The sequence below is a fragment of the Podarcis cretensis genome (assembly GCF_951804945.1).
Source record: "Podarcis cretensis genome assembly, chromosome: 12".
NCBI classification, from domain to species: Eukaryota; Metazoa; Chordata; class Lepidosauria; order Squamata; family Lacertidae; genus Podarcis; species Podarcis cretensis.
In genome coordinates this window covers 37,029,797-37,042,311 of record NC_137181.1, presented here as the reverse complement: position 1 = coordinate 37,042,311, position 12,515 = coordinate 37,029,797, and the positions used below count along the sequence as shown (strand labels likewise).

The 12,515-nt window shown below is 41.2% G+C and overlaps 1 protein-coding gene across 2 annotated transcripts in view; it reads right to left on the bottom strand.

Annotated features, from left to right (window-relative positions):
* Window positions 1-374: 374 nt before the first annotated feature.
* SNX10 (sorting nexin 10) overlaps window positions 375-12,515 on the bottom strand; it is a 48,037-nt gene continuing 35,896 nt past the window's right edge. For both annotated transcript variants that reach the window (XM_079948098.1, XM_079948099.1), the window contains exons 7-8: window positions 2,816-3,028; window positions 375-2,383 (exon numbers count right to left, since the gene is read on the bottom strand). In XM_079948098.1, the coding sequence (XP_079804224.1) occupies window positions 2,296-2,383; window positions 2,816-3,028 (301 nt within the window). In that variant the 3' untranslated portion in view covers window positions 375-2,295. The remainder of the gene's footprint in view (window positions 2,384-2,815; window positions 3,029-12,515) is intronic.

Here is a 12,515-nt window from a genome sequence, read left to right as displayed (position 1 = left end):
GTTGCAATATGTTTTCTGTAAGGTGTTGTGTATTATGCCAAAAAGTGTAAAATAAAAAATAAAAATAAAATATTGCTCCTACTACCAGTAGATACTGACAAAGAACAAAAATATTTTTGAGCTGTTAGCCTGCATGAAATAATGGATAAATATAAACTTTGGAAATATAACATTTTTTCTCCTTTATATTTTGAATGTACTCAAAAAGGGAAAGCATTAAAAAATTAAAAGCTGGGAATTAATTGACATTAAAAGGGGGGAATGTTAATGATATATGATTAGAAAACAAAATATTGTAGTAAATCTCATCATTAACACACTACAAATGTTAGCCAGAAGCAAGTCAGGACCCTGCATTTAAATAAAGAATAAAATACTTACAGGATATTTTATTTTGAAATGTGACAAAATGCAAACATTTTCTACACATATTAAAAAGGTAGAACACAGAAGAGTCAGCATGTAAATGTTTCACTAATATTTGGTGTACAAAAAAAGAAAATCACAGTTACAGTGTGAAAGGCAGCTGTCCAAGGTATAGGAAGCAACTAATACACAGTAACAATACAAAATGTGAATTTGTGCAATGTGTAATAAAGCAAACAACACTCTGACCATAACAAATCCCAAACTTGAGACTGAATAAACTCTGAAATGATGCTCAGGCTGAAATAACTAAATATCAAATATCAAACGAGGAAATATCAAGTAAGTGCAATCACATCGATGTTGAGGGGTTTTTAGGCTTAGTATCTTCGCAGACTACTAAATCAAAAGTGCACAAATTGCTTCAAATTAACAGTAATGAGCACAGCTATGTCATTTTAAAAAGTAAACAATGTCTCCTTCCAGTTCATTTTAGTCACTGCTGCAGTTTTCCTATTTAATGTCTATTGCTAATTTTTCAGCAACAATTCCAATCACTGGCTCAAATTATTATTATTTTTCCAACAGCAGCCTAAATATGTATCTTGCTGCTAGCTCCCTTTCAGTGATTGGGCCCCTGGATATTTTTGTACAGTTCAACAAAAATATTATCTGCAAGACACTTAATGAAGTTTACGTTGTGCAAATGCTGACATTACATGCACACAAAAATCATTGGCTCGTGGTAGTTATCTCGCTTCCCCATTCCTATCTCCCCAACTCACCCTGGTCCTTAAAACACAACTGGAGTGTAATCCTATTCCTGACTACTCAGAAGTAAGGGTCACAGAGTTCAGGGAGGTTTCCTTCCAGTTACGTAGGCAAAAGATTTCAGCCTGACTAGATTTGAACACAACTTATTTCCTAATAAATGTAATTTTGGATGGAGTGCCAGTGAAGTTATAGTGAGGCTGTCAAAACATACACAAATTAATTTATGGCACTGCCAAGCTAGATACTTTAAACATCTGCAGTGATACAGTAAGCTTTCATCCAGAAGTTTATTTCTGTTACTCGCTGGTTAACGTGTTCCCTTCCTTTATCCTCCTGCAAGAACATTCACTTTAAAACAGTGTAAATATATATAGATATCCATGTAACAGCACAGGTTTTTTAATGATAGGCCTCTTCACAAGACACGTGTTTCTTAGCCACGCTCACAAAAGTAAGACCTGTTGCCACGGTTAGGAAGGATTACAGCACCATCCTATATATGTCTCAACTGGGGTTTATTGCCAGGTAGATTGCAGGACTGCAGCCTGGGAGCAAGCCTAACTGAACTCAATCTGGCTTACTTTTGAGTAGACATATACAGAACTGCACTGTCAAGCCTATTTAATTCAAGCGACCTATAACTGGCCATATAGCATTGTACCCAAGCGTTCCCTTTCAAGGTGAAAGCTTAATAACGAAACATACTTTTCAGAAAACCCATTTGGTCATTTAGTCTTCTGCTACCTTGTGACTGAATGGCGTTTTGGTTTTCTGCATTGCAACTGAGTTACGTAGTCAACACCACAGTATCACCATTGAAAATGCCGGATAAAAATATATTTTGTGGATTCCCAGAATGTTGATATTCCAGGGTTTCCCCACCCCACCCCTTTCCTTTCCCTTACAGTGAACACCACAGTATCACATTAAGAAATCTCATTGATTTAGGTGTTGTGGTGCAGACAGTATTTGTATCGTTCAATATAACAAAGGCTACAAAATGCATACATAGCAAATGAACAGGCTGTTTTGAAAACAGAGAAAAGGCATGCCTTGGAAGTTGGGTGCATGGTCAGTCTATGTCATCTGTAACTTTCGACCAAGATAGAAGCCGTGTATCTGTCATTTGAGTGATGGCAACACATAAATGATATTTCAGGGTTCTTCAGGAACTGTGTCTGTGCTTCCTTTACATCCATGGGAAATGTTATCATCACTGCTGTGTCCAAGCCCTGAGGATGAACTGCAGAGGAAAAAAGGGGGGGAGGGAGAGAAAGAAGAGAGAGGAAATTGGTTTTCACAACACACTCAAAGCCTGAGTAACAGAGGAGAACTTTAATTATCCCCAGTCACAAAAGAGAGACAGGAAATTTGGACTTTTAATTAGCCATTTGGAGTGCAGTTGGATATTTTTTTTAGCGAGATAATTTAAACGCGAATAATTCAAGTCTGACTAAATGAAATTCACATAATCAGAATGCAGATAATTGAATTTCTACTGCATTCATTAATTCAGTGTGGAGGTGTATGTGAAGACTTCTATGATGAGCTGTCACAGCTCAATAAAATCTCAGTCAATTAATTTTTTCATTATCTTAGCACTGCATCAACAACAACAAAAGTGAACTGTGTTTATTATCATATGTGCATGTTTAGCAAAATGTAAGGAAGTAACCTTTCGGAATCGGAATCTGCATAATTCTCCTTTTTCCTCCCTTCGTCTTCTACAGGAAACCGTCGTTTCAAACAGGCAAACTCGTGGATTGCGTCTTCAACGGAATATTTCGTGTGTCCAGATACACATGCCTCAATGTCCTCTGGGTTCAGCTGGGTTTGTACAAAGAGGTGAAGTCTACTGTCTGAAAGCAGAAGAGGATTCTGCAGAATCCTTTAAAGAAAATAAAGAGGAAAAAATGAACCACTTTCCAACACTGTCTTCCTTTTAAAAATATTTTTTAACTTAACTTCCAATACAGTTTTGAATCCAGTATATATGTTGGCATGGTTGGATGTGTGCTTTTCTTTAATAAATTATTTGGAATTTTAGGTAAATAAAAGCATGGCACTAATAGTTTTGAACATCTGTTATAAGAATAATTCCAAGGACATTTTTTTCCATTTAACCATCTGCTACTACCATGTGGATCAATTACTTTTTTGGCTGGGGTGAAAGGGCTGAAATAACATACTACTATGGAAACTGGTTCAGAATCAGTTACTTTGTATACACATCAAAAACATTACAAAGTATAAGGCACTGTAAGATTTGGACCTTCAAATGCCTCTGTAAAACAGAAATCATTTAATGCGCAAATCCAAAAAAAATATGTATTTTAAAGATATCTACAAATTGAATGCCATGTGCAATTATTATCTACTGTTTCACAGGTTGGGAAAGTAATTTGTGGAAGCTGGAGCAAGGTAACCTTACATTTCAGTGATTTCTTAAAATATAATTGCAATACACACATTTAAAATAAAAAACACTCAGTTCTGCATAAAATGTTTAATTCAACTAAATGTGCAATTAGCACAAGCTGTATTAAACAGTAACAGCATTCTCCCCCTCCCTGGCAGAACTAATCTGGTTTTTGCAAAACATTTTTAAAAATGCAAGTGGACTGCTCCCAGTAACTGGAGAATTAGGTCCTTAAAATACTACACAGATAAGCTTAGCTGTTTTAATAAATAGTTCATAGCATCCAGCCCCCAACTTTCATTTCTGAAACCAATCAAAGTAAACAATTTTCTCTAAGGGACCATTTGTTCAATATGGCCAACTAAAGCCATCCCCTGCCTGCCCCACGGAAGGTTAGCATAAAAGCACATTCTGATTATCTCAAGTGTCATTTGGCCATTAAAACTGGACAATGTTATTAAAATCTTCTCTCATAAGGGTCCAGTACTTGATACAGTATAATACGTCCTGAGCAAAAGCCTATCGAGTCAATAAATAGGCTAGGCCTGGAAATCTACAGTATTAATTATTATGAGGATTAAAGAAGGAAGTGGGATGGTTCCAGTGTCAGGTGAACAAAAGGAAGTGAGATGGTTAAGCCAAAATCAGTTATGTCTACCTGAAACAAAACAGGGGTGGCTATATATTTATCTGGGAAAAAAGGGGATGGTCACCCACTCCACTCAGTGCCGTATAGTCAACAAAGATTTCAAATACTGCATTCAGACAGGTTAAGAATCCCTGCATATACTTCAGCTGTCCATGAGCACCAATGGATTAGGGTTCATTGCCCTGTGGCGAAATCTTGCGCACAGCACAATCCTAACTACGTATACTCGGAAGGCCTACTGAATTCAATGGGGCTTACCCACAGGTAAGTGGAGTTAGGAATGCAACCGAAGAGGATACTTATAGTAGATCCATTAAAATGACCAAACTTAAAAGTCACGGTTCACTTTAAGTCCATTGTTTTCAATGGGTCTGCTCAGAGTGCAACTATACCTTTGGCTATCAATATGCCACACGTTATTGAGTGCTTCCAACTGCAATGAGGCAGGGGAGATATGAAGAATTAAGCAAATATTCTCTGTCTTGCTATTACCCTCCTAACAGTGCGTGAAGCAGCCTTTTTCTACCCGCAACTATCCAAACAACAGCAAATCTCCAAATACCCCACTTGCTATGAGGTGCAGTGGTTAGCGTTGGACTAGGCCCGAGGAGATGGCGGTTCAAATCCTCACTCAGCCATGAAGCTCACTGGGAGACCTTGGACTTGTCATTGCCTCAGTCTAGCCTACCTCATAGGGTTGTTGGGGATAAATGACGAGGGGGAGAACCAGGTACACAAACTTGAGCCTCTTGGATAAAATGTGAGGTGTAATTGAAATACATAAATAGTATATAGAGTATGAATGACTTTTCTTAACTCCAGTACAGTGGTACCTCGGGTTTAGTACTTAATTCGTTCTGGAGGTCCGTTCTTAACCTGAAACTGTTCTTAACCTGAAGAACCACTTTAGCTAATGGGGCCTCCTGCTGCTGCTGTGCCACAAGAGCACAATTTCTGTTCTCATCCTGAAGCAAAGTTCTTAACCTGAAACATTATTTCTGGGTTAGCGGAGTCTGTAACCTAAAGCGTATGTAACCTGAGGTACCACTTTACATCTAAAGCCATGCAATATATTGAATTCTGTTAATAAACAACGGATCAAATTGTGGCCAAAGTTAAGCATTTTACATTGAAGAAAGGGACCGGCTTGCTCAGTTCTTCCATCAAACTCAGTAGGTCTTAATCGTAACTCAGGAACCTTTCTTGATGCCTTCAGTAGCTTCTGTGGCTTCAAACCATAATTCACACAAAAAAGTAGTAGCATTGGTTTGTTTGTTTTTTTAAAAAAGGAAAGTATCATCAGTGTTTGCTTTCGAAATTTGTTGCAAGACCAGGAAGAACGTAGGGTGTTTTTAAACATGCTGACATCCCTATTTTTAAATTCAGAGTTTTGTAACAAAAAATACATTTGAATACAGCATGCATGCAATTCAGTTCTCAGCAGGTTTGTTTTTTTTTGTAATAATAATAAAAAATGGTGCTATCAGTAGTTTGATTTTGCCACCCAACTAAAACCTAAGTCACTGTTCATGAGAGTATACTCTGTTACTGCTTTGTTGCTCTTTGAAATATATTTTATTTTCTTTATAAAATAATCGGTAATCTTTAAAATTGATTTTTGATGGTTTGAGGCGTTGCGCCACAAAAGTAATGAGCACTAATGTCAATGATATTGGACAGAAATTCATTTTAGCTTTATTTCGTGTCCAGTGCAATTCTGCTAAGCCTTGAACCAACGAAGCCCTGTTATTAACTTGCTGGTAATCTAACACTTGGGAACAGCAAACAGAAGTGATAAAAGCACAGGTTGGTCAGCACCTCAAGGCTACCTTCTTTCCCCCCCCCCTGCCCCCACCCCAATAGCTATAATTCAATTTCCAATTTTATTTTGCATTAGGCTCGTTATTTTACAGTTATTCTCTTTTCTACTTAACAGTGCCATCTGGAGGTTATGAAAGAAGTGAAGGGACCAGAAATAATAAATCAGAAAGACGCCCCTTAAACAACAGGTACAGGAACTTGGCAGCGCAAACATGTCGATGCTGAGTCAACCTGTGAACTGAAATATGGGTTTTGTTCACCCACATGCCCTAAAATCATCTTTCCCCCAAGCTTTTTATTATGAAATAAACCGTGGGGGCTCCAATATTTTTTGCATTAAGAGGGTCTACTACTTGAAATGTATAGTAAGCCCCGGGGGTTATGTTCTGGGAATCATGCCTAATGTCAAAATCACCTTAAAAGACCTTGGGTGCAATGGTGGGAAGAACTGCCAAAGTCTTTTTTCCTGGATGCCTGTGCCCTATTTTTATTATTATTGCCAGGCACATAAATCTAAATGTGCATAAGTTAAATGTTGGGATAGCTCAGTCAGTAAAGCATCAGACTCTTAATCTCAGGGTCACAGTTTCTAGGGCTGGGCGATATCTGGTTTTCAACATTGTTATATATCACCAGCTAAACATCAGGATATACCGATATATCACAATGTCTGAATGAAGGATGGAGTTATGTAGAGGCATTGGCTGGCTTCAGAGTTTTTCCTGCATTGTGATTTTTGCTTAGCAGGTACACACACACACACACACACCAACCATGTTTTGCAATATATTTCCAGGTCAAAAATTATGAAACCGGTATCACAGTATAGACTTCAAACCAGTTTTGGGTAATATATGATGCCCAGCACTAGGGGGTTCGAGCCCCACATTGGGCAAAAGATTCCTGCATTGCAGGGGGGCTGGACTAGATGACCCTTGGGTCCCTTACAACTCTACAATTCTAGCATCCTCTGCAGGCTTGCTGCAGAGCTAACCACAAGTAGATGTAAATGTCTTGCTTGCCTGCCTCATATCTTGAGAGGAACACAGCACATGCGAGAAGGGGTTCTGCATGCATGCTACATCTGAGGGGAGATCCAGGCCCAGTCAGGATCTCCCCTTTGCCTGGAGGGTCTCTACATGTATAGCCCCCCTTTGGCATGCATACAAGGTGGGAGAAATGACCACCCTTTATATCAGCAGTGAGGGTTGGCAGGGATAGCCAACGCAGTCAATTCTCCTTCTGCATTCTATCAGCACAAAGGGGGTTATCTAAACTGTAGTCTAAGCCACTGAGCCTCTTGGGCTTGCCGAACAGAAGGTTGGTGGTTCAAATCCTTGCAACGGAGTGCGCTCCCATTGCTCTGTCCCAGCTCCTGCCAACCTAGCAGTTCAAAAGCACACCAGTGCAAGTAGATAACTAGGTACCATTGCAGCGGGAAGGTAAATGGTGTTTCCATGCACTCTGGTTTCTGTCATGGTGTCCCGTTGCGCCAGAAGCAGTTTAGTCATACTAGCCACATGACCCGGAAAGCCGGCTCCCTTGGTCTGAAAGCAAGATGAGCACTGCACCCCATAGTTGCCTTTGACTGGACGCAACTGTCCAAGGGTACTTTACCTTTTTTTAAAAAAAAAACCCTGGCTGATGGGAGCAGGGTATCTTTCAAGGAAAACACCCCAGGGCAAGAGACAGGGAGAAAGAGGGCTAAATTTTCACACTGCAGTTTGACGTTACCAGCCAAATCCAAAATGGCAACACCTGCAGAGCACCTGAATTTACAGAACAACAAATAGATTTATATGAGGCTTCAATGCTCTTATTAAAGTGGGATGCAATCAAAGGGTTTTACAGATTTTACATTTTCGTATACACCTGTATGGACCCATGAAGGCCTGAGGCCTGCTTAGTGGCCGCACTCTTCCCTACCTAGTGGTGGAAGGGAAGACCAGTCTGCGCATGCTCAGAGGCACTCTCTGTTGCTTCTTATATTTGTGGGTCAAGATCCTGGCTCACATGAAGCTTGGAGCATTTGCATACAAAGAGGCTTTTAAGATCCTAATCTCTGCTGGAACGGGAGCCTAAACCCACATTTTGGCTCCTCCAAAGAACAGTTTGTGCATAAAGTAATCTCTGTGATGTTTGCTTTTAGACCATCCGCAGAGGGCTCAGGATGCGCGAATCAGAATGAATTCCTCTTCCCCAAGCTAAAAACAAGTATGTTTTAATAAAGGCAAAACATGTGGTTGGTCTTGTTTGGACAGAGGCCAAAATCTGGTTCTTTTCAACATGATTTTATTAGGTATATTACACACTGTTCTGTTGGAGGAGAGCATATGGCTGAGCAGCGCAACTTAATCCTAACTAAAGATTTCCTGTATCTTCTGTAACCCAATATAGTGACAGATGCAGGCCTGCATGTGTGCAGAAGGTTAACACTCTGATTTTGTTTTCAACAAATTTACTCAGCCCATTTACATCATATTACGATGTGAAGGCAGCGGAAGGGAGGGAGCGGAGGAGGAGGAGGCGAAACAAGACCGCAGAAACAAGCAAACACAGCCTGTGTTCTGGTGCCCTCTATTGAATGCACACACATAGATGTTTCAGCAGGAATCTTCGCGAAACGGAGGCTGCAATAAAGTTTACCAAAAAAAAAAAAAATGCAAAAAATAATAATAAAAGAATATTTTTAACAAAATTGAAAACTGAAATGAGCTTTCCATGTGTAAAAAAAAGGTAGCGTACAAATTACATGTATGTTTTCAGGGTCTATTGTACTGACACTACCTGGAAAGAGAGAGAAAAATTCTTCCAGAGAATTGAGGCAATCCTAGAACTGTAGAGTTGGAAGGCCCCACGTGTCATCTAGTCCAACCCCCTGCGACGCAAGAAACTTTGGCCCTGCATGGTTCTCGAACCCACAACCCTTAGATCAAGGGTCTTATGCTCTACTGAGAATAAGGGGTTCTTAGCAGCCATTGGTTGAAAAAGCAAGAAACGACTTCCAGTTCTGGAAGTTTCATTTCATATTTATTGGAGAATTGATTTGTTTTCTATTTGGAGTGTACTGTTTGGATCATTCCAGTGTCTTGTACACAGTGTACCTTCTTTGTTATTATATAGTGGCCATGGTAGGTTTTGTTTCTGTTTGCTTGTTCCACTTAATATCTTAATTGTTTCCTGTGACTTTGTCATTTTGTTGCCAACATTGGAAAACCCCTTCTTGGTTTTGTTGCATTTACAAATGCATTCTTTCGTAGTTATCTCATGGAAAAGAAAACAATAACAGCCATCCTTATAATTTAGGGGAGAATTTGGGTTACTGCCATTTTTGTTTTAAAATCCAAAATTTTCCCTGAGGTGGTTAAGAGCAAGAAATCCAAGAAAGGGTGTTTGCAGAGGGGTTCTGACTGCAGGACCCCGATTTATGAAACAGTATCCCCATGCAGTGCCAAATTTACGTAGAAGCTAAACAAGCTATAGCTTAGGGCCCCACTCTCTTGGGGGGCCACAAAAAAAGTTTAAAGGGGGAAAAAACTGGGTATATATTTCCAAAATATAAGATAAAAAACAAATAAAATAAAACCTACATACAGCAACAGTGTTTTGCATTGTGTATGGACCTATTAGGTCCATCAATTACGGTATAGCATATATTCAACACAAAAAACAGCGACAATTTGCTTCCTCAACCTCGGCCCTCCAGATGTTTTTGGCCTACAACTCCCATGATCCCTAGCTAGCAGGACCAGTGGTCAGGGATGATGGGAACCGTAGTCTCAAAATACCTGGAGGGCCGAGGTTGAGGAAACCTGGCTTAGGGCCTCATCAAACCTAAATCTGGCCCTGTCCCCATGATGTTGTGGGCATTAAATTCCAGTACACATTCCACAACCCCCAATGTTATGTGGACTCACTCACTCTTTCTGCAGAAAATCTGGTACATTAAAAAAAAAAACCTGCTGTCACTCTCAGCAATGGGCAGTGCCGTAATGGGGAGGGGGGGCTGCCCAGGTGAAACCTCCAGAGGAGCACCCTTGAGCCTCCGTGTGTGTGTGTGTGTGTGTGTGTGTGTGTGTGTGTGTGTTGGTGTGTGTACAGAAATGTGGTTTTTTTTGGGGGGGGGGAGTAAAGCCTAGTTTTGCCTCTGGCAACAGGTATTCTTGGCTTGCTCCTCTGCACTCTCTCCCATGCCAGCAGGCAGCAGGAAGTATAATCGTGCCAGAGAGAGCAGCAGTGGGTCTACCTAAGCTTCCACAACATTGGTGGTGGTGTGTGTGGGGGGGGGTGGTCTTCTTTCATCCCCTTCCCTTAGGAAGGGCGGTTTCCTTTCATTTGCTCCAATAGATGGAGACGACCCCCATAAGAGGCCAGAGTTCACACTGTCAACTACTTCATAGACTGTGCATCTGTTCAAGGAGGGCAGATGTACCATCCTAGTGAGACAGTATCAACAGAAATTTGTGTGGGGCCTGGACTTACAGTTTGGCATACATTCTAGTCAGGAACCTCTCCCTCTCCTCAGATGCGGGGGGGGGGGGCACAGAAAGTTGGAACTCAAACCCTAGGCTGCTTTTTTGCTGCCCTCCTCTGTGTTTCCAGAGATTCAAGCCATAAGCAGCTTCTGGCACCGAAACAGCCACGGCTATTTATAAAAGCTGCAGACCGTTTTATGTCGGTGCTGCGCTGGCTCTGCAGAGAGAGACAAAAAGCCTGCGCGTAAAAATTAATTAATTGGGAGCGCCTGCTCGTTCACTTTAATAAAAACCCAGCCTCTGGTTTAGATTTTCAAAGTAGGAGAACAGAGCATGTCCAATGTTGAGAGACATGCTCTGCCCCTTCCCTCAAGATTCTGGGCAGGGCATGCTCAGATTCCACTCGCCAGGAAAGCTGCAGGCCTCTGAACACCTTTAGCTCCTCTGAAACGTAAGGAGCTGCCTTTCTACCCATTTAGTTCTTCTGTCTCCTCAGGGATCCAGGCAGGGGGCAGGGATTGAAACCAGGGATCTTTGGCAAGCAGGGAACCTCTGTCCACAAGCCCGCAAACCTCAACCGTGGGAACATTTGATCCAACCCCGCACAATAATTTAAAGCTATATTCACTGTAGAAAAACCAGTCTGCATAGTTGTCTCACGAATACAGGTATCCCTAATGCTATTCAGTCTTGTACGTATTTCTAGGGGTGCGCAACTGATGGCCCCTAGGGTAAATCCAGGGGTGTTTTGTGGCCCTCAGTTGACCGTGGCACTGAAAAAAGGGTTTTGTGGGTGGAGAAATGGCTTGTGAGCAGGAAATTGAGATGGGGCGGAGGTCCTGATCTCAAAAGTGGCACAATTTGGGTGCCCAAGAAGGCCACATAATTGCATTATGCAATTCAGAGGCTATTCTTATGTGAGTGAGGCTTCTTAATTCTAATTTAGGAACGTGCTTTCAATTTTCCTGTTGGCTGTAGTAGTTCTCTTACATCTCTGGGCTAAAATCGGTATGTTTATTTTGAGCATTTCTTCCCTTTCCAGGGAATTTGCACCTTGGAAAGGCTGGGAATCCCTTATTTATGAATTATGCTCCATTACACAATGCAACTCTCTCCTCTTCCATCTTCCTGCTCAACCCACGAGCCAAGGAACATAAATACAGGATCCCACACCCCTCACTACACATTGCACAGATGGGGGATTCCCCAGCCTTTCCAGTTTGCGACACCCCAAGGCAGATCCTCCATCAGACGATCAGCGCACTGATGTTTATGTGGCCACAGGATGGAAGGGAATGCTTGTATAAACACTGTAACAGGAGCTATAATCCTAGCTGTTTCTCCCAGACGTTATAAATCCTGCTTATGAATAAGAGTCCTCTGCGCCAGTAAAAAATGGCAGCTGTAGGCAATGAAAGTACATCAGGGCTCTCCCTCGCTGGGTCTTTCCTAGGTAATCTCACTGCGGTGAAGGAAAATTATGGGAAGCTTTATGGGACAGGATAGAAGCTAAAGGTGTGGAAGGGACAGGGGATCAAATATGAAATGAGGTTTATTTTGGCAAAAATAAACTGTTTTGAGCATGCCAATAGCAAAAAAAAATGAGTGTAGTTATATAGCATTATGACAAGACAGTGCTATTCGCAGCCAATAATACAATACAGTCGTACCTTTGTTCTCGAATGCCTTGGTACTCATACGTTTTGGCTCCCGAACGCTGAAAATCCAGAAGTGTTCTGGTTTTCAAACATTTTCGGAAGCCGAACACCTGAAGCGGCTTCTGCAGCCAATAAGAAGCTGTGCCTTGGTTTTCGAATGGTTTCAGGAGTCGTACAGACTCCTGGGATGGATTGAGTTCGAGAACCAAGGTTCCACTGTATTAGAATAGGATTGTTTTTACAGCTGAAAAAAGTGTTGGCCCATAGACCTGAACAAGATTCTTTTTAACTGCTGAATGGCCATCAATAATGGATTGGTCACGTGAACAGGGGTTGGTGAATGGATTTACAAT